Source organism: Acipenser ruthenus, chromosome 36 (genome assembly GCF_902713425.1).
Source record: "Acipenser ruthenus chromosome 36, fAciRut3.2 maternal haplotype, whole genome shotgun sequence".
In the NCBI taxonomy this organism is placed as follows: Eukaryota; Metazoa; Chordata; class Actinopteri; order Acipenseriformes; family Acipenseridae; genus Acipenser; species Acipenser ruthenus.
Genome location: NC_081224.1, coordinates 11,387,704 through 11,406,809, shown reverse-complemented (window position 1 = coordinate 11,406,809; position 19,106 = coordinate 11,387,704). Strand labels below are relative to the sequence as shown.

The window sequence follows — 19,106 nt, the reverse complement described above, 5'->3', positions numbered from 1 at the left end:
AAAGTTTGTATTGGTCATTGATTAGTGAAGTAACAGATGTGATACTTTTTTATGACGTTTACAATCATTCTAATTAGTTCTGACTAGCCTTGTTGTAATACTAAAACAAAACAAAAAAAAATCCATAATATATAACTTATAATTACAGTAAAAAGATCTCTCAGAACTCATAAACCCTGTCAAAACACTAGGGAAAAAAAAAAAAAAAAACTTCCGTTTTTGACATACTATTTTATTATTTTCGTTATATGAACACAAACATATTTATTATTGCCACCAAATCCATTTCAAGCAGTTTTTTGTTTTAATATTCAAATATTTGTAAAAATTATATAGTCAACATTGTCCCAGCTTTCAGCTTAATTTTATTTTGTCCCAGTCGTAAAGAGTAAATTTGTTAAATCGTCTAGGTTTTGCTATTGTTGGCATATTCATATTTTTCTTTAAGTGCAAAACTGTGCCAGTTTGCTTAGCAATTCAACAGCAAATGTATTAGGTTGTGTTAGCACTATTACAAATCAAATAAACACACAACCTTATTTGTTTAATAATAAAATTTAAACACTAAAACAAACAATTGTTGTTTTAATAGATTGCAGTATTTTTTATATGCATTACCCCAATGCTGCCCAAGCTATATATATATATATATATATATATCAATCACATATACTAATCATTTATCAAGAACAGAATACAGAGGAGCTTGGAGAGGTGTTGTATAACTTGGCACATAGCAGAGAGGGAGTCATACAATCAGGGAAGAGCAGGTTCATGTCTCGGTGCCATCTAGTGCACAGTTGCGTATTGCAAGCATTACAAAAGGAAACCATGGCTGTTCACAAGGCAGCACTGGCTCTTACTTCTGTAGACACACTTTGGTAGATCCAGACTGTGTTGCATATTTCACAAGCAACAAGAACTAAAGATCAGCTTTATTACACATCACTATCAAAAAGTAAAATAGCATTTAAAAAAATCACACACAAAAAAATTCACACAGTATATATAATACAGTAGAATTACAATAAGAACCACATAGAATGATTGCAAACCGCCTAACAAGATGAACAGCAGATGGAAATATTTTCTGAACCTCCTTACTCTTTTCATATTGTTTGAAAGAACTTGGAAATCATGAAGTTGCCTCTTTGGATTTTGCTGTTAATACAGAGCAGTGCTATAAATGGTGCTGGTAAGCAAGTGAAGAACAGCTCCTGAACTAGTAGTCAAAACACGTGAACACATTTTACCAGAAAATAAAAGAATAATTACAAACATCATAAAAACCTACAGGGGAAATGAAACCCTAGACAATGTAAGCTGAAGCAAATTACTCGAAGTGGTCATTATATACTAACCATTAACAGCCAATTAACTTAAAAAGTGAGCAGTGACCTACAGTGATTTGATACTAGGAAAATATAGTGTAAAAAATGGCAAACAACATCCTAAAAAAAAAAGTGAATAACCAAAGGATCTCCAGCACTGCCACTGTTGTTCATAGTGGAACATGCAGTTGTTTCTGGGTGATCCAGTCCTCATTGTGCTGTTTGCATCTTTATCTGGATAGTGTCGTCACAGATGTTTCTCTGCCCTTAAAGTAAAAAAAATAAAATAAAAAGTGGCATTTGAATTTTCTTTAAGGGTGAAACAGATACAAAACTCGCTTCTTGTTTCATTGAAATACTAGCATGCTTGATACATTAACCTTTTTTTTGTAATTTTGCTCCTCTGTAATATGTAAATGATGTATTCTTAGTAAAATAAGTCAGAAGTGATTGCCTATCCAATATAATACTTCCTCAGACTGCTGCACCCTGACACCTGCTGGAAAGCTTTCATGTACTCTGTGAAATAAATTGCTGTATTGATCAGGCACTATTACTGGCTGGTTTCTTAATTACCTTTACTAGGAATAAATCTGTTACACCGAATGAACATTGGCAAGGAGTTTGCTGTTATGAACATGAGTTCAGTTAAAGTTTATTTTGATGGGTGTTTTTATCCTATTCTTTTTTGGCAGGACACTGGTTTACTGTACAGACAGCAGGGACGACTGCACCTTCCAACACCGACTCTGGAGATTGTGAGCCAAGTGTCTCTTAGTACCTGCTCTATTCGGATGACACATTTACATGGTTTTCTGAGGATTGTAACTGGGAGGTTTGGCTACGGGGGATACCATGGATGAGGAGGGCTGCATTTCTTGTGGAAAAAAAGGTGTTTTAATCAAACTGCATTTCGGTAAGATCAAAACAATTTACTTCATATTGAATTTATACAGAAATCACCTGGCTGCTTTGACAGGTTAATGGCAAAACAGAGCCTTATTGAATTGAAAGACTGTGTTGCTGGTTTACTGTTTTATGTGAACATGCTTTGAAATTCTACTTATCGCGTGTACACAGAGTTTTGTGTTAATATATACAGTATTCTGACACATATCCAACTGCGGTGGGACCAGAGTAAGGGCGGATATGTAAAAAGTCAGATGAATGAATCCTGTTTTAAATACCATTATAGAGTGCTGTAACAATTACTGTATTCACACAAGTATTGTTGTGAGATTCAGCTTTTATTAGGGAGCTCCCCTAAATCCCTTGTTTAGAAAGACACAGGGTATTAATGCTTGTGACAGGGTAGCCCTCTGCCGTGTGGGTGCGTGCATTCGCTGCTGAGTGACAGGCAGGAGATCAGGATTTATTTACATATCAATACACTGAACAGCTCACGTGACACTACCAGCAATGGCAGCGCACAGAGCACACACAACACTGTGTACAATAACTTTGCCAGAATCTACAATCTCTGAACTAATCTTCTCTGTTCAATAATAAAAACTAACGTTGCTGAAGAGGTTGATCATGGTGGATAAACAGCTAGGGCGGATATACACTGATTACTGTATTTGAAATCCAGGTCTGATCTCTTTAATCACATTCTTTATTGTTGGTGGTTTTCTTATCTGACGTTTAGTTGGCTGATTTGCTATTTGTAATGTAAAAGGATCATTGCAGTCCGATTCATTATAATCATCTAAGTGTGTACTGGTACCTCAAACAAGTGACCGAGGATCTCTCCAGAGTGAAATAAGAAGGCTTAGACTGTCAGTCATGTCACTGCACAATATGCTTCCAATTATGCCAATTATGAATGTGGAATGTCGATAATCAGAACCGGTGCATCCCTACAATTTAGCTGTTACTGCTGTAAACTTCTAGGTACTTTAGTGTTTTTGTTACCATAAAACCCAGGAGAATTATAACCAAAATATAGTAGGAAATATTAATTTGTCATTCCAACTCAAGTTGACCTCTGTTTGTGGTTGATAGAAGCAAAACACCCATTTTGATTTACAAAAGAACCGGTGACATCTAGCACATCAATACAACGCTCTGATAGGTTTAATGTTAAGCATACTTTTCAATAGATCTGCTTTTTGGTTGTTCATTTTATTTTACATGTCTCACCCTTGAGCTAATTGCATAAGTTGTTGAAGACTTCCGTTGGCAACAAAACCATTTCTTGTACTCCTTCCTCACCTGGAAACCAGAATAAAAATGAATGTCAGTGTCATGCGTATCCTCTGCCACAGCGGTAGAAATGAAACGGCACAAGGTTGTTGGTTTTATATAATTTGTTGTGTACAACACACACACACACACACACACACACACACACATATATATATATATATATATATATATATATATATATATATGCAATCGGCACCCTCATTTCATATTAGATTATCGTATCGACATTTATCAATGATAATCGATGCATTGATGTTTTATTTTTCAAAATAAACAAACGTTAGTTATTTTTTTTAACAGAAGATCTAATAACTGAAAACACAGTTGTGCATAATAGTTAAACAAAAAGGCACGACTTGCATTCAAATTAGAACACTTCCGATGTTCAAAAAAGAAATACAAGGGACTTACGAAAATAATATGCGTGCGTCCGCATCAGATTAAGATTGTAATAATAAAAAAATACTGTATTTTAACATAAGTAATTTCTGAACGATGGTTGTTCAATACTGATTTGTCTTATCCAACGCGTAATGTGTGTTTGAAGTGTGTATCCTAGCAACGCGCTAATCTACCGTACCAGACTAGAAGCAGCGCGCTCACACTCAAGGTTTTAATGCAAACCTGCAACAGGAGACTTAAAACTGGGTACTAATTCAATGCATCGATTCACCAAAATGTACTTGAAGCTCAGTAAAATTTAAGGACAGATGATCAATAATCGATGCATCGATTAATTATATACATATATATATATATAAAGGGTTTTCATTTCTGTGTGGGAATCATGCATTTTCTAAGTTGCTCCTGCTTTTCTCCAGCAGAAATACTTTTAGTAGTAGAGAAGGTTTTAATAAATGAAAGAACAAAGGGTAATGGTTAAGATACTAGCATTTTTGTTGTGGCTGCATTACCTCTCTGTTCAGCAAGCAGTACACAATGAATATCATGGTCCCCTGCTGAGAGTTGAGGACGATGAACAACACTCTGCATATTTCAACTTGTGGGAAAAAGCCAAGGAACCAGCTACAGCCCAAGATCACAAACTGGACGAGGGCTTTGAAAGTCAGCAAGCTAAAAACAACAACACGAATAAATCATTGAAACAATATTTCACAAATGGGTCACTTCATGAAAGGGTTACCAATATGTGACATTATGGCCTGTTTTTGAAATGTAGAATCGAAGACAGTTAATATGCTATTTACAACACTGTAACCCTAAGAGGAGTCATGGTATAGGCTGCAAGATAATCTGCTTCCTGGGGACTGAAGAATGGGCACAATGTTTCTGGAGTTGCACGTGTAACAGGGACACAAAAAGACCTCAGTCTGTAAACTAAATATCACACAGTCATGGAAATTACTCAAAAAGAAAAAAACAACACTAAAACAACGTAAATCAGACATTGTTATGATAATTATACGTTTAGTAACCATACACTGGTAATCCTTTTCATTAAGTGACCCATGGTACAGTATAATGGGACTCTTACATGCTCCAATAATTCAACCCTAGTCAAGAATACACTCATTTCAGCTTAAATCATCAGCGTAAAACTATATGTCATTCCCTCCCTCTTCATCTCCTGCACTCACCTGCTGTCCTTAAGCGAGGACACTTCGGCATTGAGCTGAGACAGAGTCGCTTGCAGAGTCCAGATAATTGCACCGAAGAGAATCATGTTAACCTGCCAAGAAAATGTACGTGATGCAAATTCATTACAGTTTGCCTTGGTCAGCACTCTTCTATAGGGTTCCAAAACCTTAAAACCTGGAACTGTACTTGCACTTAAGTCATATTTGAAAGACCCGGTGATACTTAATTGAAGTTATTAGAAGATACTGAAGATGCTGATCGATCCACTGAGATACAGCACCTTGTTTCTAGGGATGCCCTGTCTCAGTTTACAGAGATTGGGGAAGTGGACCCTTGTTTTGTTTTTGAAATTAGCCAGGAATTGAATCAGGAACACCCATGTGCTTCTTTCAAAGATGTCAGTCACTGGGATCTTTAATGTGCACAAGGTAGACAGGACATTAACCAAGTTCTGCAGCAAAGGTCCCTCTATACTATACTGCTACACTATACTAACACCATGATAGAGCTCTGGTTGAGAGAGCCCTTAGAAACATTTACCTCAGTACATTTTGCACTTTTACCATGGTTATACTGCATTTTAATGTGCTTTACCATATCTTCCTGTGCTCCACAATGCATACCTATGCTTTATTATACTTTTTTTTATGGATTTATAACTGGGAAACTTTTAAAACAGTGGCGAGAGAGAGAGAGAGAGAGAGAGAGAGAGAGAGAGAGAGAGAGAGAGAGAGAGAGAGAGAGAGAGGGAGGGGGGGGGGGTTCCCTGCTGTATAATATGAGCATGGCATAGTCAGACTCTACCTCGTTTGCCTCGTATTAGTTGTAGACCGGATAAAAGCAGACAGGGAGAGAGAGAAGGAGAGTTGTGCCTCATGTTGATATAATCTTCCAAGATATGATCAGATGTGAGGGGTGGCTACAGGGACAGGAGGAATAAAAAAATGATGTACGTACTGCCAATATGAGAGCAACAGGGCCAAGAAAACTCCAGCGGAATTCCTTCTCATAACTCAGCCAGCATCTGCAACATAAGCAAAGTGTTTATTTCCAATAGGCTCACATACTGCAGAAGCCCTTTAACCACACTGTATATTTATTCCCTGTGCAACAGGTATCAGGACCCCTCCTAAAATATGAAACTCAAGTGGGATCCTAATACCTGATACACAGGAAGTGAATCTACAGTGTGGTGATGGCAGGATGAATAAACCCTGTTAAACTGAATGATCCAAACAACAATAAGAGACTTAAATGATTATGTATTCCCTACATTGTGTTGTTTTTCGATATTAGAACTTTCCAGAAGGCATATGCAAGAAACTTATGTAACAGACCAGTCTGCAACCTTACATTATTACAGAGATTTTAGCTGAAAGGGAATACAAGGAGCACAGTAAGTTCTGTTCAGAGTTCTGTGTAGCAGGGAATGAGAGTCAGCAGTGAGTTTGGTGCTACTTTTGTATTTTTCTTAAAGTTATTTTCTTTTTTTTTGTTCTTTAAATTCCAGTCTGACTGTTAATTAGAAAACCGCTCCAATCCTAAGGAATCTTAAATGTGACCGTACTAAGAGGGTGTACAAGGAACACAGCATGGTTGTTCTCAACCCAGTAATGGTTGAGAGCCAGCGCTCACGGTGTTGAGAGCTGCAGTTTAGTGTAGATTCAGACGTGTGAACCTGTAGAACACTGTGAAGTCTATTCATTGGAAATAACCAATCTTTATGAATCATAATCAGAACAGTACTTACATTTCATTATTCATATATCCATCTGAAAACAGCGCTGCAGACACAGCCACGATGAGAAGGGGAGTGCCGTAGCCAGCCAGCAGCAGGTATCCTGTACGCAGGGTCTGCCTGCTACTCCGCCTCACCTGCCTCAGGTTTCTCACCTGCAGGTAGAGCTGTACTCCCTCCAGGCACATCCAGGCAAAACTGGCCAAGAAGAGGTAGTGTAGGAGCCCAGCTATGACTGCACACAACACCTGAGAGAGGACAGGCAGGGTCAGGACAACATCGCACAGTGACCCCTGGACCTTTTTAATCTTCATGCAAATGTCACTAGCATGCACTAACATAGGCTATTATAAGTCGCATTATCACATATAAATGCAGTGATATTAATAGGATGATAAGTCAATAGTAAATGTCTTGAGTGACTATTTTAAACAGGTTTTTGATGTCAGGAACATTCCTCTAGTTACAGTGTGTCTATACCCTATGCTAGATGAATTTAGTGTAAATCAAACAGAAGTACTAACAGAGCTGGACTGGACTGGCTTTAAAGATTACAAAGACAAGGGAAGTTATCTGCAGGCCACTGGCAGATATTTTTAACTATAATGACCGGAGATGTTCCAGCTGACTGGCTTTAAAGATTACAAAGACAAGGGAAGTTATCTGCAGGCCACTGGCAGATATTTTTAACTATAATGACCGGAGATGTTCCAGCTGACTGGCAGATTGCAACTGTGCCGATATTTAAGCAGAGAGAGAACGCGGGATTAGGAAATTACAAACCCATCAGACTCGCCTCAATATCAGGCAAAAAAATGGAATCATTCATAAAGGTGTAACTAAGAAGATTGTTTATATATTAACATTACAGGAGTCAACAATGATTCAGAAATAAACAATCATGATTTCTTTGAAAACGTAACTGCAAGAATGGATTAGAAAACTGTGTGACATTATTTTTGGACTTTCAAAAGGCCTTTGACAAAGTGCTGCACTAAAGATTAATAAACTGAAATCGGTGGTAATCCTGTGGAGTAGCCTACATGCATGTAGATACCTAACTGGGTAAGGGGAGTGAGTTCTACTTTGGGCTAGAAGGATCAATGCTGGGATGCCTACTTTCTCTTATATACATAAATGACATAGATAGGGGGATATTCCCTATATCAAGTCACGTTGTACCGTAGCTGCTGAATAAATGGAATCCTTGAAGAACTGACCAGAAGAATTTCTGGGATCAAACAGCTCTGAAGAACTGGACGAGCATCATTCTGTAGTCCTGAATTGTGTGGCAACTATAGCTACCAAATTGTAATGTTCTCTCTGTGCGTGGATTTAAAATATACAGTGATCATCTCTAAATGTGATCACATTTGTACTCTCTGTTGAGTAAAGGTAAAGCCTTCCATGTGTGCACTGCTTTAAGGAAATACACGCAAAATAAGAGATCACAATATGGGGTTCATAATGCTGATTCCGTAAAGCAGTGGATTTGGTATTGGGTGTGCAGAGCAGAGGGATCCGAAATGCAATTTAAATTACAGCATCAGGATGAGCCAGTCATTCTATAAAGCAGTTTTGTTCCAGCCAATCCAGAGTGAAGCAGCCCTGCCTACATACCGGGACCTTTGTTTGGCTTGTCCCAGTTAGGAAGAGAAGGTGAGCCAGGAAGAGACAGATGCTCAAGTGCAGGTGAATGGTGTTGTTGGCATTCTGAATAGACTGGCAACATATGAAGGTTGTAATTGCACAACTTAGAAAAAACAGGTTGATCGGCACTGCAATTAAATTAATCAATTCTAACATGTCGCCGTCATCTTCATGGTGCTGCAAAACAATAAAAAAACAGAATGGAACATTTTAACATTATCAGGTTTTTTAATCATGTGCTTTGTTTACATGAAAAAAAAACACATTTGCCACACTATTTTGGTCGTACCATTTCAGCAATTTTGATTTACATAAAGATTTATTTTAGGTAGATACATTTTCATTACAAATGAAATCTCTGCTGTTAGGATAGCTTCAGCAATTCTGAATCTCAAGGGAGACACATGGAAGGCCCTGGATAAGGGCGTCTGCTAAGAAATAAATAATAATAATAATAAAGTTTAAAAAGCAATCCAGCTATGAAGCTGTAAATAATTCAAACTAAAAAGGAGGAATTATTTCTATCCTTTGCAATTTTTTGGTATTGTTTTTTGCAATGTTTTCCTTGCTATTAACTGCAGTAATTTATTTGAGGCATCTGAGACTTTGTTGTATGGTATATACTGCATTTCATAAAACAATCTTTAACCCTCAAGGCCCTTGTAGAATTATAAGAGTAATCTTTTTAAAAACAACTTTTTGTAACCATGACGTCTTTACTAGGGGTGTGTCGATATTCATGTAATTTCGTATAATAATTTTTGTAGGAAGGTATTAAATTAAACCAAACCTGTTTATTATTGTGCTAATTTCAGAACTGGAAAAGCTAGAAATGTTCAGAAATACTTGCGGTTTCTCAATCTCCATTATCAATGCAAAGGTGGAGAGGTGGGTGCAGCTGCAGACTGTGTGTGTTTCGTTGGTCTGTATTTGTTTACAGCCTTCTGGAGACCAGGTTTTTATAGGTTTCCAGTAGACACAGGTCATGTTCCCTTCTGATCCAGGCTGAAAAGGAAAAGCACATTAATATTCACTGGGTGGGCAATGTGCTAATCCAACCAAAATAAATATTGCTCCCCAAGCATTTACCGATTCTTAAATGGCATAGCAAATATTCTGTAGGTGCATTCCTTTCAAATGAGCCATTTATAGTCATCCTTCATTGGATACCCAACTAAAGAGTTAATTGACTCAGGCCTTAGCTTTGGTCTGCAAAATGGCCAGTAGACTAATGCTGTCGTTTCTCAGCGCAATCATACCCACCTTGGAGTGCTTTAATGTGAAGTTAACAGGCTCAGAGAGGTTGGAGAGTTGCATTTCAGGTAATGTGGCCGATATCACTTCAGAATTAATTTCAGGAATGTGTTCACTCACAAAAAAACTGGCACTTAGAAGTGAACTCATTCCATTGTATGATATGAAAACTGCTGCAGCATAACCTGATGGTAAAAATATGTAATTTAAAAAATACTGCAGTACAGTAGCTCACTTTGTACAATACCTGTGCTTACCATCACCACTTATCAGTTTCTAGATTCAATTTACAGTTTTCAGATATTTATTTGAGTTTCTGATTCAGGTGACACTTGATATGATCAATGTATACCTCGCCAGCATAAGTCAACCCTTGATTTTACAGCAGAGGAAAATCCTCATGGATTGCATCAACACCCTATTTTAGGGATAATCTCTTGAGAACCACATGTAGGTGGTTCAAGGATGCTTCCCCAATGCGGTAGCTTACATAAACTCATGCAGGGCTAATAAGGGTTTGTGTGCATATCGCACATACTGGCCCACTTCCTTTACGTAAGTGCATGTAGTATTCAATATTCCTTATATGAATTACAATAGACTGTCACTAATCAGAAATGACCTAGAATTATACAGAGATTTTTGTAACGACTGTTTTGTAAAAAAGCCCAGGCAACATTTTAGTGTGGTACACATTACTGTAAGTACCCCCAAAATCAAACAAACCACTAATCTGAACTTTGTTGCACTCGTGACGTTCCCATGCCAGCTGGGTGGAGTTTATATAGTGCATATCCAGAAAATCTCATTACTTTTATTGTTCTCCTTCGCGACACCCTGCAGGTCAACTTCCATTGAGTTTCCTTGAGCTTCCAATTTCGGGATTGCATTCAGGCTTGTGTTTGATCCAACCACCATCAAGTCGATTTCTTAAAAGGAAACAGATATGGCTAATTCTAAAATAATGTCCTGTATTTATATTCGTCTGATATACAAACAAAAAACATACCACCTTGTATGCAAACTGTAAGCAGTGCACTGTGCTGATGTATACCGTAATGCAATCCCCTGACCAACATCAGTAGCATGATTGGTAGTTAACTTTCCTCAGATCTCCGAGATACAAAGATTGAATCCAGCAACCGGATTTTTTTTGGTTCTTTTTAAAAAGTACTCTGACGATAAAGTAGTGGCAGCCTTTGTTTACAAATTGCATCTGTGTGGAACGTCTATTATATAGATTACACCCCATGCATTGGCAGATATCTAACCTAAAAAGTTCCTCTTCCTGCTTACATGCATTTGCTGATGCATTTGGTAAAATGCAATTTCAGCTTGTAGTCTTTTCGTGCCTGGTCTCCTATGATAGTTCTGCATTAAGGTCTGTGTTGCAGAATGTCTCAATTTCAACTTGTCCCCCTGATTCTGTGGGCTGCACAGATACCACTGCGCCACAGTGACACTGGGCTTCAGCACCGTTTTTTTTTTGCTGTACAGTTAGTTGTTCAATGAGTTTTTTGGTTGTTATATATAGCCATGACTTTGAGTTTTAGGAACATTTTCTGACTCTCTGTGTCTTACGCTGTTCTGATCATTTTTCACTTTTTTTTTCTTGCTGGTTTATTTTCCAAGTTTGCATTTGTTTTTCTGAATATCACAAATTAAAGTTAAAAAAGAAGAGGCACAAGGATAAACCATAAAATCCTCTGCAAAGCAAGCACACATAAGAATGCATATAGAAAAAGCATCAGAAGGGAGTAAAAACTGTTTAAAGCTATGGTTTCAGTTCATACACTCCGTGCTAATATAGCGCAGGTCTTACCCAGTTTTTCTGATTTCACTTTCTTGCTTGTGACATTAGCAGTGGGCTTAATCAAGGCGGATACCAGACTCACTGCAGAGGTCAGAATCATCTGAGCTGCTTCAGACTTCTGCTCATCATTTTGGTTTGTCCAAGCGGAGTCACTGCTGACAATTGTACCCAAGACACTAGCCACCATCTGAAAGGGCGAATGGAGACTAATTTACACACATTGTAATCAAACCATTTTTATATCATGTCAAGGGACAGAACATAAATGGTGAGAACTTGATTTTTTGTGAACAAAAGAAAAGGGGGGATAATGCAAGGGGTGTGGTGTTTCTGATTTGAATGGTTTTCTTAATATATTTTTTTTAAATATTCATCATTGATAAAGCTGTACTGCATTGAAATACTTACTATAAAACTAGAATACAAAAAGGTTGTTTTTTCTTGCACCATCACCACAAATTAACTTTGACATACATAGTGACTACAGTTTGTACAGTTAGATTCTAATATTAACTCAGTTACTACTGTTGTCCAATTAAAATGATCACTGACCATTATGTTAATGCAAATATTTTTTTACATCTCAATTTTCTATCATGTTTACAATGAGATATGCATTGCCCTTACACTAAGCCCCCGAGGTACTTTGTTTTATTTTACTTGAAACAAGATAGCTTTACTTACCAAGATATTGAGGTTTTTATTTTACTGTAAATACTGACCTCTTTTCAGCTAATATTATGGTCCATTTTTTAACAGAGATAATTATCAAAGTGTTTTTCTGTTTTTATTAAAGTAATTGCTGACCTCAACTGGAATCTCTGAGCCATTTTTTAATTGGTCTGTAAATGAAGAAAGGAAGCAAAGCTGGCTTGATGCCTACAAAAGAGAAAAAAAGAAAATAACACATTGCTACATAGCATCTCTGCCCCTGACTTGTTTTAAAAATCCACAGGTTTTCCAGCTGTGTCTTCTGCAGCGCAGTTGAAAGCGCCATACTGATGACCAGGGAGTTCTTCAAGAGCCATACAAAAACGATTTGTAAAATATGCTTCATTTACTAAAACGGAAGAGCCAACCAAATAGAAACACTTTTTTTTTTAATGAGATTTAAAAAGGTTTAACCCAGACAAAACACAGCTTTAGTGTGGTTGTGCTCATTAAACATGTGTCGTGGTTAAACATCAATTTATTTGCATTTTGAATGTCCCTGCCGATTGACCTTGTCGTCTGTCTAAACCCATTAAGAGCCTTGAAGGGGGTAATCCACTTCTAAATCAAAAGAACCATATTGGAGAGATCAGTGAGATACAGGGCTTAAGAGGCATCCGTTGGACAGCCCCGGTCTTACTATTGGGTTTCTTGCCCAAGTATCTAAGCAACTGTGATTCCCAGTTAGGGTCCATCCCTCAGTCCCAAGCCCCTTGTCATTTAATTCTGATTTTTTCCAGAATGGGTTTTCATGAATGCACAGAATGCAGGAAGATCCTTTGTGCACATTCTGCATGTAGCATAATCATGTCCGTCATCCTCTTTCCCTCCACCTGGGTCCAGCAACAAAACAAAGCTTCAGTGTATTACACTAGGTAGCCTGCAGGTCATGGTGCAAGCCTTTATCATTCTAAGGATAGACATTAAGTCACAGACTAAGTCAGTCTGGTCTTCAGCCCACACCTTTACTAGATTTTACAGAGTGAATGTAGCCAACTGGAGGAATCCTGGTTTTGGCACCACTGTTCTTCAGGTTGGACAAGCTCCAGCTTGGTCATTCTTACCCAACATGTAAAGGCTTAAGGGTATTTCTGAATGGGGTATGTTTAGATTACGAAGGTAACCCTGTAAAGTACCCTGTTAGCTTGTCTGGTCGCTTGTACATCTAGTCACTTTAAAAGCCTGAAGGCAGAGGGTAGAGACTTCACAGACACACTTGAATGTGAAGCTATGGCATATAGCTCCAGTAAAGGAGGAGTTTGAGGGGGAAAAAACAAGCAATGGCATAAGAGAGTCATTTGAAGCCTTTGTAACCGAAACGTTTACCTTGTTTATTGACTCAATTTCATTCCAACTTACCTATTTTTGGTTTACAATAACAGCATTATTCCAGGCTACTAGATTGTACTGCACCTTTTTTGTTATTTTCTAAGCCCCATTAATGAGTATTCATTAACTTGCAAGTTAATTTGGTCAGCTATATTGAACTGCAGAAATGCAGAATGTATGCAACATTGATACTCGCACCATAAAAATGATTGATTAATGATAATTGTTCTTATTTTTGCTGTGAACAGATAAATACTGTTCATAAACTGTGTCTGCATCACCTGCTGTACCAAGCTCCATTCAAGCATGTGTTTCAAGGACTTTAAGCTCTATACCCACACATACAGAGGAGCCTGCTTCTTTTGCATCGTGGTATAGATGCTTGAGATGCTCGCTTGCAGTGTGTGTGGTCACTGTTTCGCACCCAGTCCCCGCCCTCGCCCTGTTACACAATACAACACACCTCTCACCCCCCGTCCATCCCCCCTTTCATTAAGATTTTGGTCACTTACTTGTGGGCAACTTGCGGTAGCCATCTGTTTCATCAGGTCTGAAAGAGACAGAGGAGGGCTTGATTCTGAATTAGTTACAGATTTAACTGCATTGCAACACCAGGGGCCGGTTGTACTAATGAGATAAAAAAAACGTGATTGGATCCGGGATCACTGGAGCTGGATCATGAGAAGGTTTTGTACTACGCAGATCTGGATCAGGCTCCACTGATCCGTAATCCTGATGTGATCCTGGAGCTGCACGCACTGTAACTAGGGAAATTGACAAATGAGACGCGAACATGTGTGGAGCACAGTTAAAAGACCCTGGCTGTCATATTTGTATGCCTGAGATCACAGTAATGTTGCAAAACAATGGCAAACTGATGGACAGAGATAGAGGAGGGTACACTAGTCTTGAACAATTGCACTCATTAAACAATGTAAATCCAGGTTACTGTATTCAGGACGGAGAATCCGCAATGTGGATGATTTAAATTGCAATTGAACAGACTAATTAGTGACGGATGACGAATTTGGCTGGAGACCTTGTGCATGGGTGCTGACAACTATCCGCAATGCTGGCCGACTAGCGAATACACGATGACATCATGAAGTCTTGTGCGGCAGATAGGAAGTGGCTCGTAGGGCCACCTCCCTCCAAAACACAAACCCACCAAACTATGACTGGATAAAATGAAGATGATGAATGGTTAACGCAACAACTGCAGTGGCACAATGCCACCTACCCCCCAAACATAGGGAAAGGATGAATGAAAACTAAGCAGCTGAGACACGGGCCCGCCCCACAAAGCATGAAATGCACTGAGGGAGAACCCAGCCTCTCCAGCCTTCCACACACCTGCAGAAACTAAAGATGAACCGCTCGGCACTCAGGTAAGGAAAAAAACCCTACTCGCTGGTAGAAAGAAACCTTAGGGAATCAGTGGCTGAGGGTAGCCCTTCCTCCAGGCTCTAAAGACGGCCGTCTCCCTGTCTGGCCTCGCTGCGCGTGACAGAGGCCAAACAAAAGAAGTGATATGAATGAAAGCCACACAGTTTTTATGGTGCTTGGATATGACATGTTGATTAGTGGGCGGATTCTCCTTCCAGAAATACAACCAAGCTTTCCATCCAAAACACTTTATTTTTTGTAAACAACAAGAAGTGTGGAACGGTGTTATTTATTAATGGCATCACACTGAGTTTTCTAATTGTCTATGTACAGTTTAACTTTTCATATTCAACTGAAATAGTAAACTTAAAATAGTACAGCAAAATTTGTGCTTGTTTTTTTATACAAAAACAGTGTTACCTTGTGCAAATAAATATACACATCAATAAAAACAAAACACTTTACCAAGCACTTCGCACAATTATTGTACCAAATTACTCACAATATATTGCTTATTAAAAATTATTTGGGGTGTTTATACATCACGCAGACTCTTGTACCTTTATTTGGATTTCATTAATGAAAGTTTATAAACCTCTAGGCCTCGTTTTACTAAACGTTTTTGAACTAATAAATAAACAATTACCATAATGAATATTATCATAATATGTTGCATAAAACCTAATAACGCAATCTATTCATAAGAAAGTTGCAGTCTTACCTGTGAACAGGAACATGTTTAAAGTTTGGTACTCCCTGTCTGTAGCTTGGTATAGTTTACACTGAGGTTTGAAGTTCAAGCTACATCATCTCTTTTGCATAATCAAGGGGATGGAAGCTGAAACTCCTTTCTTATAGCAATACAGTACTAGTACCATTTTAATAGCATGTTCTACTTTCAAAATGCCACACATATATGAAACCTATATGCAGTAAACTATTGTCACATACAAGAAACACAACAAGATTAGAATCATGAGAAGATAGTTTTACTGTTATATTTTAAATGCTGGTTAAACTTAAAGCTTTTGTTTTTCTGCAGTGGTAACAAATACTGGTTTTAATTGGAATTCAGTTAATCCAGGCTATTACCTTCACACTGTGTTTTATTGGGAATCCACGTGGCTCCAGGAGAAGGGATGAATCCAGTTTTACAGGTGCAGATATAATGCCCAACAGTGTTGCTGCATATTGTATTTGGGCCACAGATCATTGGGTTTGGTGCGCACTCATCAATATCTGCAGAAAATCAAGTTCAATGTCATTATCAAGAGCGCCAGCAGCACTTTTATACATCATCATTACTATCCTTGCCATACGGTCATGGTGAACCCTTTAAATGGTACATTATAGCGAGGATATTGACAGTTAAGAAACTATCTGACAACACTACCCCATCAATATGAAGAATGTGAAACAGTGTGTAGATAAGTCATCTCGAAGTCTGCCACGTGTAAATCATGAAATATTTACCATTTTATACATCATCATGATTAGCCCTTACTGGTACCCACTGTACTCTACCATTTGATAATAATGATCATGAATACCTGTGTTCCCTTCAGTACTGGAGATGCAACCGACCACAGAAGGAGAAGGGACATAGATTGGGGGCAGCGGCACCAACATATCCATTTAACCACCTAAGTCTCTTTTAACAGCAACCCAAATCTTTTTTTAAAAAACTTAAAGTTTAAGATTTTTTTTTTTTTTTAAAACCATTTATTTTCAGAATGGGATAGGGAAATGCTGTGGTTCAGGCAGAAGGAGCAGAGAGTGATCACAATGGCGAGTTTTGAATTGAGTTGAATACTTTTGCTTTTATTCACTACTGTAATTAATCATTGGTGTCCGATTCAGACTCATTCAAGATCTTATGAACACTTTGGTTTCCCAAAAGGTCAACATTTACATAAATCTCGTCAGTCATGTTTATTGCGATAAATTCCATTATGTCTGTCAAGTTTTTTTTTGTTTTATTTTTTAATTCTAGTGGCGTATGAATATCTACCAGTGACTTGCCCCTTTTTGAAAAGAAGTGCCGACCCACGGTGATATACTGTAATATCAACACCCCCCTGTGACCTGTTTTGACCAATCAGAATACAGTATTTAAAATACCCATTTTATAATGCTCATGAAGAACTGTGTTCCCTTCAGTACTGTATGGCGAGGAATTACACATGGTTATATTGGCAAGTGAGAAAAAAAAGAAATTAAAAAAAATAAACTCTAGTTGTACCCGATCAGTATAATGTTGATGGAGATTGGCAGGGAGCCTATGGGAAGTGCAGTTTCTCTGATTCAGTATTGCTTGCTGATCCGAGCTTCTAATTCAGTAAAGGTGAAGACTTGTGCATATATTAAACTACCTTGAATGCATTCTAAACAAGTATGTCAGTAAAACACACCCCCTCATCACTGCTGTAAATTGAAAGTTAGAGCTACAGTATCAGTAGAATGAAAAAGATGGGGACCATGACATACTGTATATCAACAGTATATCAGAATAGTATAGAACAGTAATTAACAATAGAGTGTTTAATAACAATTTGATGGAAGGATGTACGGACAGACAGAATCCCCCATATATCGCCAGAATCTGATACTCTCAATAACGTATGCCAAGTAATGTTATACAAAGTTTCATGACAATTGGATAAGCAGTTCTTCAGATATCCACGTATGGAAAAATGTGAAGCAAGACATATGTATGTATATTTCCAAAGACCTCCACTCTATGCACTTCGCAGGAGTTTTCATCCCCAGTGAGGGGTAATAGAAAACACGGTGTGGCTTATATTAATAAGCTGTAATACACGTTACCTTGGCACAGTGTTTGATGGTGAATCCATGTGGCTCCAGTATTGGGAGTGAATCCAGTATCACAGGAGCAGCTGTAATTCCCAATAGTGTTGGTGCATTGTGCATTGGAACCACAGATTGTAGGGTCTTGGTTGCACTCATCAATATCTACAGAAAAGTTCATTGTCATTACTGAAAGCAGCATTTTTATAATTTGTTAATAGCCCTTACCGGCACCCACTGTACTTCACCATATATATAATGATCATGTAGAACTGTGTTCCCTTCAATACTGTATGGTGAGGAATTACACATGGTTATATCGGCCACTGAAAAAAAAAAAAATACCTGAGAAATATCCTCCAATTGTACCATATCTGATAAATGCAAATATGTAAGTGTGATATTCAGGTGGAAGGATCTAGAGACAGTCAGAAACTCCCATATATCCCCAGAATCTGATGTTCTCAATAACACATGCTAAATAATATTAATACCACGTTTCATGACAGTTGAATAAGCAGTTCTCCAGATATACATATGTATAAAGTACTGCCTCCACTATATCCCTTCTCAGGAGATTTCATCACCAGCAGGTGATTGTAAAAAAATAAGGTCATAAACATTACCGTTGCACAGTGTTTGATTGTAAATCCATGTGGCTCCAGTATTGGGAGTGAATCCAGTCACACAGGAGCAGCTGTAATTCCCAGCAGTGTTGGTGCATTGTGCATTGGACCCACAGATCAGGGGGTCTTGATTGCACTCATCAATATCTGCAGAAAATCAAGTTCAATGTCATTATTGAAAGCAGCACTTTTATAAATCATTGATAGCCCTTACTGCCACCAGTAGTTGAGAAAAAAAGGAAAGTATCCTCCAATTGTACCCTATCTGATAAATGCCAATACTGTAAGTGTAACATACAGATGGAAGGATGTATGGTCAGTCATAAACTCCCATATATCATTCGAAACAATTACTAGACATCCATAGTATATATCATATTATGCATTGTTTTTTTACTGTATATCATGTATTATGCATTTCTCTGTATTTAAAGTATTATGGATTTTATTGCTGTTACTGCATCTTATAAAGCGCTTTGTGATGGTGGTCCATTATGAAGAGTCTCTCTGTGGAGACTCTCAACACTGCAGTTTCTACATCACCTGCACACTGTCCCATTGAATTCCCTGAATTACTGTATCCTGGGTGACAATCACACCGGAAGCCGCCACTTATGTAGACACAGGTTCCATTATAGCCACAAACAGGGGGA

At 38.0% G+C, this 19,106-nt stretch overlaps 1 protein-coding gene across 1 annotated transcript; it reads right to left on the bottom strand.

Moving 5' to 3' along the window:
• Positions 1–238: 238 nt before the first annotated feature.
• On the bottom strand, positions 239–19,106 carry LOC117409825 (adhesion G protein-coupled receptor E1-like). The gene is made up of 17 exons (XM_059007929.1): positions 18,997–19,106; positions 18,454–18,600; positions 17,846–17,992; positions 16,112–16,258; positions 14,146–14,183; positions 12,401–12,472; positions 11,603–11,780; positions 10,593–10,709; positions 9,790–9,965; positions 9,373–9,531; positions 8,497–8,703; positions 6,889–7,124; positions 6,096–6,162; positions 5,138–5,229; positions 4,454–4,613; positions 3,474–3,545; positions 239–1,597 (listed from the first exon to the last, which is right to left on the bottom strand). The coding sequence occupies exons 1-17, from the start codon at positions 19,010–19,012 to the stop codon at positions 1,562–1,564; spliced, it is 2,067 nt and encodes a 688-aa protein (XP_058863912.1). The 5' UTR covers positions 19,013–19,106; the 3' UTR covers positions 239–1,561.

Coding starts and splice junctions, on each gene's coding strand:
- LOC117409825 (XM_059007929.1), bottom strand. Junction 17,993..18,453: donor CAATCAAACACTGTGCAACG/GTAATGTTTATG, acceptor ACTTTTCTGTAG/ATATTGATGAGTGCAACCAA. Junction 4,614..5,137: donor TCCTCGCTTAAGGACAGCAG/GTGAGTGCAGGA, acceptor TGTTGTTTTTAG/CTTGCTGACTTTCAAAGCCC.